The 23,619-nt window shown below is 35.8% G+C and overlaps 1 protein-coding gene across 1 annotated transcript in view; it reads right to left on the bottom strand.

Moving 5' to 3' along the window:
• Positions 1-23,619, bottom strand: part of LOC138310817 (prolow-density lipoprotein receptor-related protein 1-like) — a gene marked incomplete at its 3' end in the record, with an annotated part of 47,988 nt that overhangs the window by 11,825 nt on the left and 12,544 nt on the right. Inside the window, exons 3-6 of the mRNA XM_069252146.1 lie at positions 15,871-16,068; positions 15,364-15,568; positions 14,112-14,300; positions 4,553-4,724 (exon numbers count right to left, since the gene is read on the bottom strand). Of these exons, the coding sequence (XP_069108247.1) occupies positions 4,553-4,724; positions 14,112-14,300; positions 15,364-15,568; positions 15,871-16,068 (764 nt within the window). The remainder of the gene's footprint in view (positions 1-4,552; positions 4,725-14,111; positions 14,301-15,363; positions 15,569-15,870; positions 16,069-23,619) is intronic.

A 23,619-nucleotide genomic window follows, 5' to 3' on the forward strand; every position in this document is an offset into this window, starting at 1 on the left:
ATTCCATTCCTAATCACCTTTTGAACACTATAATGTTACGCTATTCCATTCCTAATAACCTTTTGAACACTATAATGTTACACTATTCCATTCCTAATCACCTTTTGAACACTATAATGTTACACTATTCCATTCCTAATAACCTTTTGAACACTATAATGTTACACTATAATGTTACGCTATTCCATTCCTAATCACCTTTTGAACACTATAATGTTACGCTATTCCATTCCTAATCACCTTTTGAACACTATAATGTTACACTATTCCATTCCTAATAACCTTTTGAACACTATAATGTTACACTATTCCATTCCTAATCACCTTTTGAACACTATAATGTTACACTATTCCATTCCTAATCACCTTTTGAACACTATAATGTTACACTATTCCATTCCTAATCACCTTTTGAACACTATAATGTTACACTATTCCATTCCTCATCACCTTTTGAACACTATAATGTTACGCTATTCCATTCCTAATCACCTTTTGAACACTATAATGTTACACTATTCCATTCCTAATAACCTTTTGAACACTATAATGTTACGCTGTTCCATTACTAATAACCTTTTGAACACTATAATGTTACACTATTCCATTTCTCATCACCTTTTGAACACTATAATGTTACGCTATTCCATTCCTAATAACCTTTTGAACACTTTAATGTTACGCTATTCCATTGCTAATCACCTTTTGAACACTATAATGTTACGCTATTCCATTCCTAATAACCTTTTGAACACTATAATGTTACGCTATTCCATTCCTAATCACCTTTTGAACACTATAATGTTACGCTATTCCATTCCTAATCACCTTTTGAACACTATAATGTTACACTATTCCATTCCTGAAATAACCTTTTGAACACTATATGTTACACTATTCCATTCCTAATCACCTTTTGAACACTTAATGTTACCTATTCCATTCCTATCACCTTTTGAACACTATAATGTTACACTATTCCATTCCTAATCACCTTTTGAACACTATAATGTTACGCTATTCCATTCCTAATCACCTTTTGAACACTATAATGTTACACTATTCCATTCCTAATCACCTTTAGAACACTATAATGTTACACTATTCCATTCCTCATCACCTTTTGAACACTATAATGTTACACTATTCCATTCCTCATCACCTTTTGAACACTATAATGTTACACTATTCCATTCCTAATCACCTTTTGAACACTATAATGTTACACTATTCCATTCCTAATCACCTTTTGAACACTATAATGTTACACTATTCCATTCCTAATCACCTTTTGAACACTATAATGTTACGCTATTCCATTCCTAATCACCTTTTGAACACTATAATGTTACACTATTCCATTCCTCATCACCTTTTGAACACTATAATGTTACACTATTCCATTCCTAATCACCTTTTGAACACTATAATGTTACGCTATTCCATTCCTAATCACCTTTTGAACACTATAATGTTACGCTATTCCATTCCTAATCACCTTTTGAACACTATAATGTTACACTATTCCATTCCTAATCACCTTTTGAACACTATAATGTTACACTATTCCATTCCTAATCACCTTTTGAACACTATAATGTTACCTATTCCATTCCTAATCACCTTTTGAACACATTACACTATTCCATTCCTAATCACCTTTTGAACACTATAATGTTACGCTATTCCATTCCTAATCACCTTTTGAACACTATAATGTTACACTATTCCATTCCTAATCACCTTTTGAACACTATAATGTTACACTATTCCATTCCTAATCACCTTTTGAACACTATAATGTTACACTATTCCATTCCTAATCACCTTTTGAACACTAAATGTTACGCTATTCCATTCCTAATCACCTTTTGAACACTATATTTACGCTATTCCATTCCTAATCACCTTTTGAACACTATAATGTTACACTATTCCATTCTCTAATCACCTTTTGAACACTATAATGTTACACTATTCCATTCCTAATCACCTTTTGAACACTATAATGTTACGCTATTCCATTCCTAATCACCTTTTGAACACTATAATGTTACACTATTCCATTCCTAATCACCTTTTGAACACTATTAATGTTACACTATTCCATTCCTAATCACCTTTTGAACACTATAATGTTACACTATTCCATTCCTAATCACCTTTTGAACACTATAATGTTACGCTATTCCATTCCTAATCACCTTTTGAACACTATAATGTTACACTATTCCATTCCTAATCACCTTTTGAACACTATAATGTTACACTATTCCATTCCTAATCACCTTTTGAACACTATAATGTTACACTATTCCATTCCTCATCACCTTTTGAACACTATAATGTTACACTATTCCATTCCTAATCACCTTTTGAACACTATTATGTTACACTATTCCATTCCTCATCACCTTTTGAACACTTTAATGTTACGCTATTCCATTCCTAATCACCTTTAGAACACTATAATGTTACACTATTCCATTCCTCATCACCTTTTGGACACAATAATGTTACACTATTCCATTCCTAATCACCTTTTGAACACTATAATGTTACACTATTCCATTCCTAATCACCTTTTGAACACTATAATGTTACACTATTCCATTCCTAATCACCTTTTGAACACTATAATGTTACACTATTCCATTCCTAATCACCTTTTGAACACTATAATGTTACGCTATTCCATTCCTAATCACCTTTTGAACACTATAATGTTACACTATTCCATTCCTAATAACCTTTTGAACACTATAATGTTACGCTATTCCATTCCTAATCACCTTTTGAACACTATAATGTTACACTATTCCATTCCTAATCACCTTTTGAACACTATAATGTTACGCTATTCCATTCCTAATCACCTTTTGAACACTATAATGTTACACTATTCCATTCCTAATCACCTTTTGAACACTATAATGTTACACTCATTCATCATCAATTACCTATCCATTCCTAATCACCTTTTGAACACTATAATGTTACACTATTCCATTCCTAATCACCTTTTGAACACTATAATGTTACACTATTCCATTCCTAATCACCTTTTGAACACTATTAATGTTACACTATTCCATTCCTAATCACCTTTGAACACTATAATGTTACGCTATTCCATTCCTAATCACCTTTTGAACACTATAATGTTACACTATTCCATTCCTCATCACCTTTTGAACACTTTAATGTTACGCTATTCCATTCCTAATCACCTTTTGAACACTATAATGTTACACTATTCCATTCCTCATCACCTTTTGAACACTATAATGTTACACTATTCCATTCCTCATCACCTTTTGAACACTATGATGTTACACTATTCCATTCCTCATCACCTTTTGAACACTATAATGTTACACTATTCCATTCCTCATCACCTTTTGAACACTATAATGTTACACTATTCCATTCCTCATCACCTTTTGAACACTATAATGTTACACTATTCCATTCCTAATCACCTTTTGAACACTATAATGTTACACTATTCCATTCCTAATCACCTTTTGAACACTATAATGTTACACTATTCCATTCCTAATCACCTTTTGAACACTATAATGTTACACTATTCCATTCCTAATCACCTTTTGAACACTATAATGTTACACTATTCCATTCCTAATCACCTTTTGAACACTATAATGTTACACTATTCCATTACTAATCATCTTTTGAACACTATAATGTTACACTATTCCATTCCTAATCACCTTTTGAACACTACAATGTTACACTATTCCATTCCCAATCACCTTTTGAACACTATAATGTTTCCGCTATTCCATTCCTATTTTTTTCCAAATGAATTCATATTCTGTACTTCCTGTTTAATCAAATTTTCTTTTATATTGTTTTCTCTCGAAAGGAAAACAAATACAATTTTCAACGAAAAGCATTTTGAAAATAATTTTTAAACATTTGCTATATTATCGTTTTTATTCTATTTTCAACAGTCTATGTGTAATAAATGAGAAGGGACGTCACAAATATCGACAACATGTTATCTTTATGACAGGAGGAAAGCGTCAATGTGTGCAGGCGTTAGATATACCTGCTGCCTCTATTGCATGAAGGCGACTAAATTTAGAATCTGATCTTTTCTCGTCTTCCTAATTTCTTCCTAACATCTCTCTTGACATCGCCTCACTTTTGGCCTTCAGTTTAGCCTTCGCCGGCATGAGGAAAACTCTAGGTTCTGTCCCTTGGTCGAGACACACCAAAGTATATAAAAGTGATAGTTTATACTCCTGGTGAGCTTTCAGCATACCGGGAATGGGACGACTGGTTCGCCCGTTATCAGTATAATGTGACCGGTGGGGTGTGTTGCTTGGTATCTTCGGTGAGAGGACACAACACGAATATGCCACAGTCTTCCAAAACACGCACCACACATTTCATACGCACTACTGACACCGCATACATCGGAGGCGTTCCCTGGATGTTAATAGGACGTTAATTTAATCAATCAAACAATATTTAAACAATCACAATGCTCATTTTAAGACAGGCTATAGATAAACATGGTTACCTTAACAATAGACTGGGTGGCTCTGTCTGACCAGAACGCGTTCTTCCCAAACACTGTCACACTCCTGGGCTCTGTCAGGAAGTTATGGTTCTGTATGCCGTTCTGGAATCGGCTCTTTACTATAACTCTGAATGATGCTCCGTCATAACCGACACTCTGTACGGATTCGGCCCTACAAGTAGAAAAAAGGTAAAGCTCTAAATTATATTAAGTTTAACAACTCTAAGACCAGCCATTGATTATATGTGGTACCATATTTTGAAATATATTTTGCCATGACAAAACAAATATCGGCTTTTGATTGGTCACAATTTCCGATTTTAGACTTAACTTGTATATAAGGGTTGTGAGGGATGCCTAGTACAAAGATACATCTTTATTGTATGATTTATACGATATAACATACGCATTCGTTTCCGTAAACGGGAACCCAACCTGTAGCATCTGAGAATCGTCCACCACCGATCGAACGAGAATTCTTTACGGAAAATGCCGTCGGTTCCCGATTGATTACGAAACAACATTGCTGGCGATGGTATCTCAATTAAACACGCGGTGTTTTTGCCCATCAATGAAAATGTTTTGCCACTTTCATTTTCTACATACCAGTCTCAGCAGCTAAACTACAAACTATGGTGTGATATTTATTGGTAAAGGTGCGCGTACCTAACGGGAACTCATCATGGCTTTTAAGTTATAAAACATAAAGCAATATTCCACGATCCCCGCCCTTCCAAAGCGCAATATTTCAAATTCAAATAAAACCTTCATAACAGGCTGGTATCCATTAAACACATATGCAGAAGTTACTTTACAATTGCTAATACTATTTCTGGTTTTTAATGCTTTATGCATGTTTAAATGAAAACCTGAAGAAGACGCTAAATAATTAAAAATATCGTTGTAAAAATCTGAAATGAAATTGAATACCACAACTTGGCTCCATGATCTGACCATTTGTACTCATTCCGCTGCACTGTTTAACTATGAACTTGGCAGTACTGCCAAAATTCATTTTGAGCTTTTATTTGACTTCGCAAAATTAAAACCTGTGCATTAATTTTAAAAACAGTAATTTATAGCACATATAACTTTTAAGGAGTGTTTCATCACATAATGAATCATCAAAAATAAAATGCTCCTCGCATGTTGTTACTGTTATATAGTACGGATACAGTCTTTGATATAATTGTAAGCCGATGGATGACTAATATCCCGCTTCCTCTTTCTAGAGGTACCTGGGTTACTAAGTTAAGATACCCGATCACCATGACAACTGAAATTTTGACAAACAAAAACCTACAAGCACATCTTTTTTCAGTTTCAATGAAATTGAAGCGGTTGTTTTGTAGGAGTTATCCATTTTGTGTATAGTTACCTGGTTACCATAGCAACTAAACATTAGGCAAACTCCTTGTACATCTACCCACACTCCTAAACATTATTGTCAAGTGTCATTAAAATCGGTCCAGTAACACTCGCTCTAGGTTACGACACAAAACAACACACACTCGCTCTAGGTTACGACACAAAACAACACACACTCGCTATAGGTAACGATATAAAACAACACAAACTCGCTATAGGTTACGATATAAAACAACACACACTCGCTATAGGTTACGACACAAAACAACACACACTCGCTCTAGGTTACGATATAAAACAACACACACTCGCTATAGGTTACGACACAAAACAACACACACTCGCTATAGGTTACGACACAAAACAACACACACTCGCTATAGGTTACGACACAAAACAACACACACTCGCTCTAGGTTACGACACAAAACAACACACACTCGCTATAGGTTACGACACAAAACAACACACACTCGCTATAGGTTACGACACAAAACAACACACACTCGCTATAGGTTACGACACAAAACAACACACACTCGCTATAGGTTACGACACAAAACAACACACATTCGCTCTAGGTTACGACACAAAACAACACACATTCGCTATCGGTTACGATATAAAACAACACACACTCGCTCAAGATTGCGACACAAAACAACACACACTCGCTCTAGATTACGATATAAAACAACACACACGCGCTATAGGTAACGACACAAAACAACACACACTCGGTCTAGGTTACGATATAAAACAACACACACTCGCTCTAGGTTACGACACAAAACAACACACACTAACTATAGGTTACGACACAAAACAACACACACTCGCTCTAGGTTACGACACAAAACAACACACACTCGCTATAGGTTACGACACAAAACAACACCCCTTACGTTATAGGTTACGATATAAAACAACACACACTCGCTCAAGATTGCGACACAAAACAACACACACTCGCTCTAGATTACGATATAAAACAACACACACTCGCTATAGGTTACAATATAAAAACAACACACACTCGCTATAGGTAACGATATAAAAACAACACACACTCGCTATAGGTTACGACACAAAACAACACAGACTCGGTCTAGGTTACGATATAAAACAACACACACTCGCTCAAGATTGCGACACAAAACAACACACACTCGCTCTAGATTACGATATAAAACAACACACACTCGCTATAGGTTACGACCACACTCAAAACAACACACACTCGCTATAAGGTTAACGACAACACAAAACAACACACACTCGCTATAGGTTACGATAAAAACAACACACACTCGCTATAGGTTACGACACAAAACAACACACAATCGCTATAGGTTACGACACAAAACAAACACAAACTCGCTACAGGTTACGACACAAAACAACACACACTCGCTCTAGGTCACGACACAAAACAACACACACTCGCTATAGGTTACGACACAAAACAACACACACTCGCTATAGGTTACGACACAAAACAACACACACTCGCTCTAGGTAACGATATAAAACAACACAAACTCGCTATAGGTTACGACACAAAACAACACACACTCGCTCTAGGTTACGACACAAAACAACACACACTCGCTCTAGGTTACGACACAAAACAACACACACTCGCTCTAGGTTACGACACAAAACAACACACACTCGCTATAGGTTACGACACAAAACAACACACACTCGCTATAGGTTACGACACAAAACAACACACACTCGCTCTAGGTTATGACACAAAACAACACACACTCGCTCTAGGTTACGACACAAAAGAACACACACTCGCTATAGGTTACGACACAAAACAACACACACTCGCTCTAGGTTACGATATAAAACAATACACAACAATACACTCGCTCTAGGTTACGATATAAAACAACACGCAGAATGATAGATGTATGTATTGTTTAATTTGTGACAACGTCTTGGTATTCGTAATGTATTTGTTTAATTCTCTTGAATAGAAACGCTACAGAATTAACGGAACAACAGTTATAATTCTATGTTACAAGGAAGGGCACCTGATGTCTGTCTGTGGGACACAGCAGGTATTAAAACACGCGCCAGTAATAGCACGCGATATGTTTGCACAAATGTCAAGGTCACGCCAGAGGCCATTAAGTCATATTCGCTAAGTGGTAATCAGTTAGAACCACGTGAAAGATATTCATGTGTCGCAATTTATTTTAGACCTAACCGAAATGTACTATTATAAATCGACATATTTTTGAAGTGACTGAATTTCTCGGTTTTGTATCACTACATTTCGTGGTGGTTTGTTGTCACGAGTCATATAGTTATATTTCAACTATGCATTTCCGAAAAAAATATAGTCGGTTTACAAATTAATATTTTCTATTGATACCAGGTTTTTGGAACTTATTCCTGATACTCCAGGGGTTACTTTCACTGACGTGGAACCTTCGATACTCCAGTGGTTACTATCACTGTTGTTACATCCTCGATACTCCAGGGGTTTCTATCACTGTCGTTACATCCTCGATACTCCAGGGGTTACTATCACTGTCGTTATATCCACGAAACCATAGAGGTTCTATCGCTGTCGTTACATCCCCAATAATACAGGAGTTACTATCACTGTCGTTACATACTCGATATGTAATGATTAATAATTAACACATACCGATCAGGTATCGCCGTATATTTGTTTACAACATGTGTGCGTCGGGGTTTCCTGTTTAAAGTCTCGGTGTTTTACACGCTTGGCTTGTCAAGTTTACGCTAGCGAGTAAAGCGTTTGCGAGACCCGGATTGACAATGCCGAGGGTATAAAAGCCCGCGCTCGCAGACGAAGGTCAGTCTGGTTTCAACATTTAAGCTGTGGAGATCGCAGAGTATCAGGTATAGGCTATAACAGTATTCCCCTTGATAGAGTGTTGGCAGCGGCTCGTGACCTGTGATAGGTCAATGACTACACAGTATAGTCGGTAGTAGTAATCACGGCATGGATAGCGACTACAAGGTAGTCGGCAACAACGTAGTTGTCGGGAGTCACCGGCTGGCGATAGTCGGCGTCTAGGCCAATAACCACAGAGTGTGTCGCATATTGCAGATTGAAAAGACCCGTACCACTCCCTACCACCCTAAGTCGGACGATATGGTCAAGTGATTCAATAAGACATTGATCACCATGTTAAGGGCCTTTGTGAATGAACGACACACTGACTGGGATAGACGCTTACCTTATGTCATGATGGCATATCGGTCAACCGAACATGAACCTCCCATTCACCAAATTTTATGATGCTTGGAAGAGAGACATCTATCCCACTTAATCTACAATACCCCATGTCACGGAACTTGAAAGCCTTTCCACAGAACACGTGGGCCTGGGAACTACACGAGAAGATGGACGATGCACATCAGTTGGTCAGAGGAAATGTCAAAGGCCTGATGTTGCGACAGAAAAAGCTGCATGACCAGAAACTTTCTCACGTGACTTATCGCGTACGTTGTGGACGCAAGGGAAAGATGCAAGTCATTAATGTGGACCGCATGAAACCAAAGAAAACCCAGCAGTTACGAAATAAAAAGGCTGAAGATTTTGCAAAAGTTAAAGAGCAGCAGACACAGGTGAATCAGAGATGCTTCGAGAGCAAGCGAGACCTAATTGGAGAGAATGTGAACAATTCATTAGAGGAGAGTTCCTCTACCCTTGTACCTGAATGTGAGACAGAGTTGAAGTGTGGGGAAGAATGTGTGAAGGGAACAAAAACAGTACCACGACAACGTCGTAGGCTTAGGAAAGCACCTGCCAAACACTCTGATTATATTCTGTTCTAAAATGTTATACAATTTCCAGAATGATATGAATAATTATTGCCGAAAGTAATAAGTGATATTACTGATATATATTCCCTCTAATAAAAGTGTTCTGTACTTTGAGGATAGTAAACACTAAAACAACTCCAATGAAGGCCTGCCAAAGGTGTAAATTCCGGACAGCCGGAACTGATGAGCTTGTTGAGAATCACCGGCTAGCGATAGTCGGCGACTAGGCCAATAACCACAGGGTGGTTAGCGACTACACGGTAGTCAGTGACACGGTCAGTGACCACGGGGTGGTTGACGACTATAGGATAGTCAGTGAATATAGATTGTTTGTTATATACCCAATCATTAAGACCAGGTGTCGATGGTCAGGCAGACCACTGTATGTATACTTATATATGAAATAATGTCTAATGTTAATCGCTCGAAATTTATGTAATGTTTTACGCTACTAAATAGTAGTCATATCTGTATTTATTTGCTTCTGTAGACTAGTCACTAACCAAGATCATTCACTATGTGACGAACCCATTTAGAAACGTCACAGATACTCCAGGTGTTACTATCACTGTCGTTATATCCTCGATACTCCAGGGGTAACTTTAACTGTCGTTACATCCTCGATACTCCAGGGGTTTCTTTAAATGTCGTTATATCCTCGATACTCCAGGGGTTACTAACACTGTCATTACATCCTCGATACTCCAGGGGTTACTAACACTGTAATAACATCCTCGATACTCCAGGGGTTACTAACACTGTAATAACATCCTCGATACTCCAGGGGTTACTAACACTGTCATTACATCCTCGACACTCAAGTTCTAACTATCACTGTGTTATATCCTCGGTACTTCAGTAGTTTCTATCACTGTCGTTACATTCTAGATACTCAAGGGGTTGCTATCGCTGTCGTTATATCCTCGATACTCCAGGGGTTACTATCACTGTCGTTACATTCTAGATACTCAAGGGGTTGCTATCACTGTCGTTATATCCTCTATACTCCAGGGGTTATTATCACTGTTGTTACATCCTCGATACTCCAGGGGTTACTATCACTGTCGTTACATCATCGATACTTCAGGGGTTATTATCACTGTCGTTACATTCTCGATGATCCAGGGGTTTCTTTAAATGTCGTTACATCCTCGATACTTCAGGGGTTATTATCACTGCCGTTACATCCTCGATGATCCAGGGGTTTCTTTAAATGTCGTTACATCCTCGATACTCCAGGGGTTATTATCACTGTTGTTACATCCTCGATACTCCAGGGGTTACTATCACTGTCGTAACATCCTCGATACTTCAGGGGTTATTATCGATGTCGTTATATCCTCGATACTCCAGGGGTTACTATCACTGTCGTTACATTCTCGATACTTCAGGGGTTATTATCACTGTCGTTATATCCTCGATACTCCAAGGGTTACTATCACTGTCGTTCTATCCTCGATACCCCAGGTGTTACTATCACTGTCGTTCTATCCTCGATACTCCAGGTGTTACCATCAATGTCGTTCTATCCTCGATATAACCATGTATTGACCTCACAAATGCTATATTGTATAATAATGCATATAGTTTGTAGAACACATATAACATAGATAACTAAGGACTAGAACACATGATAACATAGTATAACTAAGGACTAGAACACATGATAACATAGTATAACTAAGGACTAGAACACATGATAACATAGTATATAACTAAGGACTAGAACACATGATAACATAGTATAACTAAGGACTAGAACACATGATAACATAGTATAACTAAGGACTAGAACACATGATAACATAGTATAACTAAGGACTAGAACACATGATAACATAGTATAACTAAGGACTAGAACACATGATAAATAGTAAAAAGCTAGAACACATGATAACATAGTATAACTAAGGACTAGAACACATGATAACATAGTATAACTAAGGACTAGAACACATGATAACATAGTATAACTAAGGACTAGAACACATGATAACATAGTATAACTAAGGACTAGAACACATGATAACATAGTATAACTAAGGACTAGAACACATGATAACATAGTATAACTAAGGACTAGAACACATGATAACATAGTATAACTAAGGACTAGAACACATGATAACATAGTATAACTAAGGACTAGAACACATGATAACATAGTATAACTAAGGACTAGAACACATGATAACATAGTATAACTAAGGACTAGAACACATGATAACATAGTATAATAGGACTAGAACACATGATAACATAGTATAAACTAAGGACTAGAACACATGATAACATAGTATAACTAAGGACTAGAACACATGATAACATAGTATAACTAAGGACTAGAACACATGATAACAATAGTATAACTAAGGACTAGAACACATGATAACATAGTATAACTAAGGACTAGAACACATGATAACATAGTATAACTAAGGACTAGAACACATGATAACATAGTATAACTAAGGACTAGAACACATGATAACATAGTATAACTAAGGACTAGAACACATGATAACATAGTATAACTAAGGACTAGAACACATGATAACATAGTATAACTAAGGACTAGAACACATGATAACATAGTATAACTAAGGACTAGAACACATGATAACATAGTATAACTAAGGACTAGAACACATGATAACATAGTATAACTAAGGACTAGAACACATGATAACATAGTATAACTAAGGACTAGAACACATGATAAAACATAGTATATAACTAAGGACTAGAACACATGATAACATAGTATAACTAAGGACTAGACATCATGATAACATATAGTATAACTAAGGACTAGAACACATGATAACTTAGTATAACTAAGGACTCAGATAGAACACATGATAACATAGTATAACTAAGGACTAGAACACATGATAACATAGTATAACTAAGGACTAGAACACATGATAACATAGTATAACTAAGGACTAGAACACATGATAACATAGTATAACTAAGGACTAGAACACATGATAACATAGTATAACTTAGGACTAGAACACATGATAACATAGTATAACTAAGGACTAGAACACATGATAACATAGTATAACTAAGGACTAGAACACATGATAACATAGTATAACTAAGGACTAGAACACATGATAACATAGTATAACTAAGGACTAGAACACATGATAACATAGTATAACTAAGGACTAGAACACATGATAACATAGTATATAACTAAGGACTAGAACACATGATAACATAGTATAACTAAGGACTAGAACACATGATAACATAGTATAACTAAGGACTAGAACACATGATAACATAGTATAAACTAAGGACTAGAAACACATGATAAACATATAGTATAACTAAGGACTAGAACACATGATAACTTAGTATAACTAAGGACTTATAACTTAGGACTAGAACACATGATAACATAGTATAACTAAGGACTAGAACACATGATAACAGGCTATACATGATATAACTAAGGACTAGAACACATGATAACATAGTATAACTAAGGACTAGAACACATGATAACATAGTATAACTAAGGACTAGAACACATGATAACATAGTATAACTAAGGACTAGAACACATGATAACATAGTATAACTAAGGACTAGAACACATGATAACATAGTATAACTAAGGACTAGAACACATGATAACATAGTATAACTAAGGACTAGAACACATGATAACATAGTATAACTAAGGACTAGAACACATGATAACATAGTATAACTAAGGACTAGAACACATGATAACATAGTATAACTAAGGACTAGAACACATGATAACATAGTATAACTAAGGACTAGAACACATGATAACAATAGTATAACTAAGGACTAGAACACATGATAACATAGTATAACTAAGGACTAGAACACATGATAACATAGTATAACTAAGGACTAGAACACATGATAACATAGTATAACTTAGGACTAGAACACATGATAACATAGTATAACTAAGGACTAGAACACATGATAACATAGTATAACTAAGGACTAGAACACATGATAACATAGTATAACTAAGGACTAGAACACATGATAACATAGTATAACTAAGGACTAGAACACATGATAACTAAGGACTAGAACACATGATAACATAGTATAACTAAGGACTAGAACACATGATAACATAGTATAACTAAGGACTAGAACACATGATAACATAGTATAACTAAGGACTAGAACACATGATAACATAGTATAACTTAGGACTAGAACACATGATAACATAGTATAACTAAGGACTAGAACACATGATAACATAGTATAACTAAGGACTAGAACACATGATAACATAGTATAACTAAGGACTAGAACACATGATAACGTAGTAAAACTAAGGACATAAACATCAACTTACTTAGCATCAACCCAGTAAAGACGCTTATTCGGATGGTCGATGGCCAGGCCTATAGATCTGCCCATATTTGGTAATATGTCCTTGGTGATATTAAAGATGACGTCGTGATGACTTCTGGCGATATCATATCGTTCTATGCTGGCAGAAGGTGAGTATAATGTTCCAACCCAGTCTATCCAAAACAGGTACCTAGAACAGAAAGCCACACTATACGTAAGTATCAACAAAAATTCAAGTTAAATTTGACTCCGATAGTGTTAGTATTGGTAGATATAGTCGAAATTAAGAAATATCAAAGAATATTTATAATGTTTATTAATAACTTTGGTACAGCAGTTGTTGGAAGTCGATACTGGTAAACATGCCTTCATTTTAAAATGGTCGCCATAGAAGTTACGATTATTGCCGAACGGAAGACGGAAAGTTCATGACCCGTTTTCGGAAGAGTCCTGACAGACGTTACGTAGTTACGATAGTCACATGACGTTTTCGGCAACGACGTTACAATGTCGGCTAACTTCGGCGTATTTGACTAAGTGGGACCCACCTAGCGATGTTTAATATTTATTTGATTTTAATCAAAATATTCCTAATCATAATCGCTCATCTTGACTTCGATTTAGTCCTGTCTCTGTATGATTTACAACAGGATTTTCCCCCAGCATTCTTCTAAATCATGAAACAAATAAGAAAGATACGGATATTGGACCTTTAAACAAAATTGTAAATATTCCGTCTTTGCATGTTAAAGAGTTAGCGCCCTTGTGGGTAAGTATTCATTGTGACGTCATTATTTTATTGGGGCAATTCACGCCGTTTAAAAAAATATGACATTACGGTCACAAACACATGACGCCACAATCAATACCTACCCGCAAGGACCGATAACTCTATAATATACAAATACAGAATTCAACACACACTTAATTGACCTGAGGTAGGGCGTTATAATTATATCTGGTGTCCGTAAAAGGCGACTAAATTTAGGATCTTATCTTTTCTCCTCTTCCAAGCGACCCCTTGACACTACCTTACTTGTGAGTTTCTGTTGATCGCTCACTCCTTTGAGAGAGGCTCTCTATAGTTCCACTATACAAGAATGCACGACACAAATTTTCCATAACTTCCAAAAACCACACATGGCCCACAGACACGCATTACACTGGTGGCCGTCCTTAAAAGACCCTGGTTGTTAATAGAAAGTAAACATTACCAACAGACCACTTTAATAGAGGATGAGTTAAAGAGTTACCCTTCTATGGGATCAAGTACAATGGATTTCGGATTGGATAACTCCTTGTCCAATAAGGTTGTAGGATTCGTTCCTTCAAGGGAGGCAACTCTAATCTGAGAAGGGTAGGTCTCCATCCAGAACAGGTGTTGGGTGATCCAGTCGACGGCAATGCTCTCGATGGTGGACGACACAGCGTCAACGACTAGGTGGACATCCGTCAGAACTGAAACACACAAATAAGGGTCACGTTCTGGTCACCTTTCGGATTATCCAATCAAATTATTGCCTTCAGGCTTTAAAGACAGTACAAAATTATTTCCAGAGCATAGAGAAAGACATTCTTGTCTGTAGTAATTTTTACCCATAATAATGCATTCTGTGCCTAACTGTTGTTTCCTGTTGTTTTCTGCTGTTTTATGTTGTTTTCTGTTGTTTTTTGTTGTTTTCTGTTGTAAGCTTGAGAATAGGTATTGGAATTGTGATAGTATAAAGGTCACGTGACCCCTAATGCATTGTCAGACGTACCGTCTAGCGCGAGAGAGCCTCTATAGACTCGGCTATCCCCGTGACTGGCCCAGTAAATCCACTGGCGGCCGAAGTGGTAGTCTACGGCCGCACCCTGGTCCAGGCCGGAGTGCAGGGTAATCAAGTCGCCAGTCGACACGTCATATAACATGAGTTTGTGTAAGGAAGACACGAGGATGAAAACTGGAATGTCAGTCTCTGAAAGAAAAAAAAAACATTAAGATAATTACTACATACATATAACCAAAGAAATTAAAAATCTGACCTGCAGATAAAACGTTAGAATTGTACCTGCTGCCCTTATTGCATGATTCGTAAAAGGCGACTAAATTCATGATCTTTCATCCTAACTTACTTTCTTCTTCTAAATGTCTCCCTTCACACAACCTCACGTTTGGCCTTCGGTTGAGCGCTCGCCCCAATGAGTAAAGCTTTGGATTCTGATCGCTGGTCGAGACACATCATAGTCTATAAAAGTGGTAGTTTCTACTCCTACTTTGCGCTCAGCATAAAGGAAGTGGGACGACTGGTTCGCCCGTTGTCAGTATAATGTGACTGGGTTGAGTGTGTTGCTTTGTGTCTTTTGCAGCACGCTTCAGTGATATAGCACTAAAAAAGGGCAAGAATTCCGTCTCCCAAAACACACACCACACACTTCATATACGTAATAGACCGCATTCATGGGAGGCCGTCCTTACATGACCCTGGCTGTTAATAGGACGTTATACATGGGAGGTCGTCCTTACATGACCCTGGCTGTTAATAAGACGTTATACATGGGAGGCCGTCCTTACATGACCCTGGCTGTTAATAGGACGTTATACATGGGAGGCCGTCCTTACATGACCCTGGCTGTTAATAGGACGTTATACATGGGAGGCCGTCCTTACATGACCCTGGCTGTTAATAGGACGTTATACATGGGAGGCCGTCCTTACATGACCCTGGCTGTTAATAGGACGTTATACATGGGAGGCCGTCCTTACATGACCCTGGCTGTTAATAGGACGTTATACATGGGAGGCCGTCCTTACATGACCCTGGCTGTTGATAGGACGTTATACATGGAGGCCGTCCTTACATGACCCTGGCTGTTAATAGGACGTTATACATGGGAGGCCGTCCTTACATGACACTGAGGCCGTCCTTACATGACCCTGGCTGTTAATAGGACGTTATACATGGGAGGCCGTCCGTACATGACACTGAGGCCGTCCTTACATGACCCTGGCTGTTAATAGGACGTTATACATGGGAGGCCGTCCGTACATGACACTGAGGCCGTCCTTACATGACATTTGCTGTTAATAGGACGTTATACATGGGAGGCCGTCCTTACATGACCCTGGCTTTTAATAGGACGTTATACATGGGAGGCCGTCCTTACATGACCCTGGCTGTTAATAGGACGTTATACATGGGAGGCCGTCCTTACATGACACTGAGGCCGTCCTTACATGACCCTGGCTGTTAATAGGACGTTATACATGGGAGGCCGTCCTTACATGACCCTGGCTGTTAATAGGACGTTATACATGGGAGGCCGTCCTTACATGACCCTGGCTGTTAATAGGACGTTATACATGGGAGGCCGTCCTTACATGACACTGAGGCCGTCCTTACATGACACTGGCTGTTAATTGGACGTTATACATGGGAGGCCGTCCTTACATGACCCTGGCTGTTAATAGGACGTTATACATGGGAGGCCGTCCTTACATGGCCCTGGCTGTTGATAGGACGTTATACATTGGAGGCCGTCCTTACATTACTCTGCCTGTTAATAGGACGTTATACATGGGAGGCCGTCCTTACATGACCCTGGCTGTTAATAGGACGTTATACATGGGAGGCCGTCCTTACATGACCCTGGCTGTTAATAAGACGTTATACATGGGAGGCCGTCCTTACATGACCCTGGCTGTTAATAGGACGTTATACATGGGAGGCCGTCCTTACATGACCCTGGCTGTTAATAGGACGTTATACATGGGAGGCCGTCCTTACATGACCCTGGCTGTTAATAGGACGTTATACATGGGAGGCCGTCCTTACATGACACTGGCTGTTAATAGGACGTTATACATGGGAGGCCGTCCTTACATGACCCTGGCTGTTAATAGGACGTTATACATGGGAGGCCGTCCTTACATGACCCTGGCTGTTAATAGGACGTTATACATGGGAGGCCGTCCTTACATGACCCTGGCTGTTAATAGGACGTTATACATGGGAGGCCGTCCTTACATGACCCTGGCTGTTAATAGGACGTTATACATGGGAGGTCGTCCTTACATGACCCTGGCTGTTAATAGGACGTTATACATGGGAGGCCGTCCTTACATGACCCTGGCTGTTAATAAGACGTTATACATGGGAGGCCGTCCTTACATGACCCTGGCTGTTAATAGGACGTTATACATGGGAGGCCGTCCTTACATGACCCTGGCTGTTAATAGGACGTTATACATGGGAGGCCGTCCTTACATGACCCTGGCTGTTAATAGGACGTTATTACAATGGGAGGGCGGTCCTTACATGACCCTGGGCTGTCCTTACTGAAAAAACCCTTGAATAGGACGTTATACATGGGAGGCCGTCCTTACATGGCCCTGGCTGTTAATAGGACGTTATACATTGGAGGCCGTCCTTACAGTTAAATATATAAGTACTAGCTATATATATATATAGCCGTATATCGTTTTAATGATAAACATGACGCGCCATTATTGGTTAAACCCAAGTTCATTATACTTTGCCAGCGGTAATGAGTTAAAAGCGAAGGACTGATTACGGCACCTTTTCGTACACCTGGAAACATTCTGATATTGTTAGTGTCCTTGACACAAGGCTAAATTTGCGTTATTACAGTGTATTGTACACTGTCTTAGGGTGATTCAAATAAACTAAAAGTATTTTACTGAATCTGAAACAGATCTAGAAATAGCTTACGAAGACGAATTATGAGTAAAATCACACTTGTTTCTTCTTTGACCTCGAAGCCAAGGTCACAGACACCTTGATCCAAAGAGCAACTGACAGCTGCATGCAACACACACAAGTTAACCCCAACAAAGTGAGAAAAGAACATGTCCCTGGGTCGACCACCACCACCGTGGGCCTATCCAATGTGACCCCTATATTCCCAGAATGATTTTTTTAATTCACAATTGTCTCTAAGAAATCTGTGAGATTCTGAACTATGCTCCCATTCATATTCTTATGTTTACACGACGAATGCAACCATAACTATACTGTATATACAGCTGGTCGCCCTAGAGGGCGTTCGACTTCATCTTCAAAACACGCGTACTTAAACACAATCGAGTGTGTACCGTAGAATACAATAAATGTGTGTATGCCCGGAGTCACATCTACATTAACCCGAGTAACCCCGGAAATTATCATTTTTGTAGATTTTTGCGATACCGTAATAAACCCCTTATCTCTATATAGACCATGATAAACGAGGAATTGTTAAACCAGAGAAAGGTGATATTCCCCGAAGCCGACATACGAGGGAAATATTACCTTTCAAAGGTTTAACAATTCCTCGAATTCCCTTTGTCTATTTATAGACAGTTTACCAGATTTGCAATGTCAACGTCTGAACAGTTGTTCATCGGTCTCAGGTTGACATTGCATTTTATCAAGAACTGTCCGAGCGGTCTAGACCAATCAGAAAGCGGCAAAACTCAGAGTCATATAACAAAAGCAATTGTCGTTACTTAATGAAGGTCACAAGTAATTGTCGTAACTTAACAAACGTATATAAGTAATTGTCGTTACTTAACAAATGTGTATAAGCAATTGTCTTAACTCATTAACGGTAAATAAGTAATTGTCGTTGCTTATCAAAGGTAAATAAGTAATTGTCGTTACTTAACAAATGTATATAAGTAATTGTCGTTACTTAACAAATGTATATAAGTAATTGTCGTTACTTAACAAATGTATATAAGTAATTGTCGTTACTTAACAAATGTATATAAGTAATTGTCGTTACTTAACAACGGTATATAAGTAATTGTCGTTACTTAACAACGGTATATGAAGTAAATGTCGTTACTTAACAAATGTATATAAGTAATTGTCGTTACTTAACAAAGGTATATAAGTAATTGTCGTTACTTAACAACGGTATATAAGTAATTGTCGTTACTTAACAAAGGTATAAAGTAATTGTCGTTACTTAACAAAGTATATAAGTAATTGTCGTTACTTAACAAATGTATATAAGTAATTGTCGTTACTTAACAAAGGTATATAAGTAATTGTCGTTACTTAACAACGGTATATAAGTAATTGTCGTTACTTAACAAAGGTATATAAGTAATTGTCGTTACTTAACAAAGGTATATAAGTAATTGTCGTTACTTAACAAAGGTATATAAGTAATTGTCGTTACTTAACAACGGTATATAAGTAATTGTCGTTACTTAACAAAGGTATATAAGTAATTGTCGTTACTTAACAAAGGTATATAAGTAATTGTCGTTACTTAACAAAGGTATATAAGTAATTGTCGTTACTTAACAAATGTATATAAGTAATTGTCGTTACTTAACAAATGTATATAAGTAATTGTCGTTACTTAACAAAGGTATATAAGTAATTGTCGTTACTTAACAAAGGTATATAAGTAATTGTCGTTACTTAACAAAGGTATATAAGTAATTGTCGTTACTTAACAAATGTATATAAGTAATTGTCGTTACTTAACAAAAGGTATATAAGTAATTGTCGTTACTTAACAAATGTATATAAGTAATTGTCGTTACTTAACAAAGGTATATAAGTAATTGTCGTTACTTAACAAATGTATATAAGTAATTGTCGTTACTTAACAAAGGTATATAAGTAATTGTCGTTACTTAACAAATGTATATAAGTAATTGTCGTTACTTAAGTATAAAAATGTGTATATAAGTAATTGTCGTTACAAATGTCGTCTTAACAAAGGTATATAAGTAATTGTCGTTACTTAACAAATGTATATAAGTAATTGTCGTTACTTAACAAAGGTATATAAGTAATTGTCGTTACTTAACAAATGTATATAAGTAATTGTCGTTACTTAACAAAGGTATATAAGTAATTGTCGTTACTTAACAAAGGTATATAAGTAAATTGTCGTTACTTAACAAATGTATATAAGTAATTGTCGTTACTTAACAAAGTATATAAGTAATTGTCGTTACTTAACAAAGTATATAAGTAATTGTCGTTACTTAAACAAAGGTATATAAGTAATTGTCGTTACTTAACAAATGTATATAAGTAATTGTCGTTACTTAACAAATGTATATAAGTAATTGTCGTTACTTAACAAATGTATATAAGTAATTGTCGTTACTTAACAAATGTATATAAGTAATTGTCGTTACTTAACAAATGTATATAAGTAATTGTCGTTACTTAACAAATGTATATAAGTAATTGTCGTTACTTAACAAATGTATATAAGTAATTGTCGTTACTTAACAAATGTATATAAGTAATTGTCGTTACTTAACAAATGTATATAAGTAATTGTCGTTACTTAACAAAGGTATATAAGTAATTGTCGTTACTTAACAAATGTATATAAGTAATTGTCGTTACTTAACAAATGTATATAAGTAATTGTCGTTACTTAACAAAGGTATATAAGTAATTGTCGTTACTTAACAAAGGTATATAAGTAATTGTCGTTACTTAACAAATGTATATAAGTAATTGTCGTTACTTAACAAAGGTATATAAGTAATTGTCGTTACTTAACAAAGGTATATAAGTAATTGTCGTTACTTAACAAATGTATATAAGTAATTGTCGTTACTTAACAAAGGTATATAAGTAATTGTCGTTACTTAACAAAGGTATATAAGTAATTGTCGTTACTTAACAAATGTATATAAGTAATTGTCGTTACTTAACAAATGTATATAAGTAATTGTCGTTACTTAACAAATGTATATAAGTAATTGTCGTTACTTAACAAAGGTATATAAGTAATTGTCGTTACTTAACAAAGGTATATAAGTAATTGTCGTTACTTAACAAAGGTATATAAGTAATTGTCGTTACTTAACAAATGTATATAAGTAATTGTCGTTACTTAACAAAGGTATATAAGTAATTGTCGTTACTTAACAAAGGTATATAAGTAATTGTCGTTACTTAACAAATGTATATAAGTAATTGTCGTTACTTAACAACGGTATATAAGTAATTGTCGTTACTTAACAAATGTATATAAGTAATTGTCGTTACTTAACAAATGTATATAAGTAATTGTCGTTACTTAACAAAGGTAAAAATAAGTAATTGTCGTTACTTAACAAATGTATATAAGTAATTGTCGTTACTTAACAAATGTATATAAGTAATTGTCGTTACTTAACAAAGGTATATAAGTAATTGTGTTACTTAACAAAGGTATATAAGTAATTGTCGTTACTTAACAAAAGGTATATAAGTAATTGTCGTTACTTAACAAAGGTATATAAGTAATTGTCGTTACTTAACAAATGTATATAAGTAATTGTCGTTACTTAACAAATGTATATAAGTAAATGTCGTTACTTAACAAAGGTATATAAGTAATTGTCGTTACTTAACAAATGTATATAAGTAATTGTCGTTACTTAACAAAGGTATATAAGTAATTGTCGTTACTTAACAAAGGTATATAAGTAATTGTCGTTACTTAACAAAGGTATATAAGTAATTGTCGTTACTTAACAAATGTATATAAGTAATTGTCGTTACTTAACAAAGGTATATAAGTAATTGTCGTTACTTAACAAAGGTATATAAGTAATTGTCGTTACTTAACAAATGTATATAAGTAATTGTCGTTACTTAACAAAGGTATATAAGTAATTGTCGTTACTTAACAAATGTATATAAGTAATTGTCGTTACTTAACAAAGTATATAAGTAATTGTCGTTACTTAACAAAGTATATTAATTGTCGTTACTTAACAAATGTATATAAGTAATTGTCGTTACTTAACAAAGTATTATAAATTGTCGTTACTTAACAAAGGTATATAAGTAATTGTCGTTACTTAACAAAGGTATATAAGTAATTGTCGTTACTTAACAAATGTATATAAGTAATTGTCGTTACTTAACAAAGGTATATAAGTAATTGTCGTTACTTAACAAAGGTATATAAGTAATTGTCGTTACTTAACAAATGTATATAAGTAATTGTCGTTACTTAACAAATGTATATAAGTAATTGTCGTTACTTAACAAATGTATATAAGTAATTGTCGTTACTTACAAATGTATATAAGTAATTGTCGTTACTTAACAAATGTATATAAGTAATTGTCGTTACTTAACAAATGTATATAAGTAATTGTCGTTACTTAACAAAGGTATATAAGTAATTGTCGTTACTTAACAAATGTATATAAGTAATTGTCGTTACTTAACAAATGTATATAAGTAATTGTCGTTACTTAACAAAGGTATATAAGTAATTGTCGTTACTTAACATGTATATAAGTAATGTCGTTACTTAACAAAGGTATATAAGTAATTGTCGTTACTTAACAAATGTATATAAGTAATTGTCGTTACTTAACAAATGTATATAAGTAAATTGTCGTTACTTAACAAAGGTATATAAGTAATTGTCGTTACTTAACAAATGTATATAAGTAATTGTCGTTACTTAACAAATGTATATAAGTAATTGTCGTTACTTTAACAAATGTATATAAGTAATTGTCGTTACTTAACAAATGTATA

Source organism: Argopecten irradians, chromosome 16, assembly GCF_041381155.1.
Source record: "Argopecten irradians isolate NY chromosome 16, Ai_NY, whole genome shotgun sequence".
Classification (NCBI taxonomy): Eukaryota; Metazoa; Mollusca; class Bivalvia; order Pectinida; family Pectinidae; genus Argopecten; species Argopecten irradians.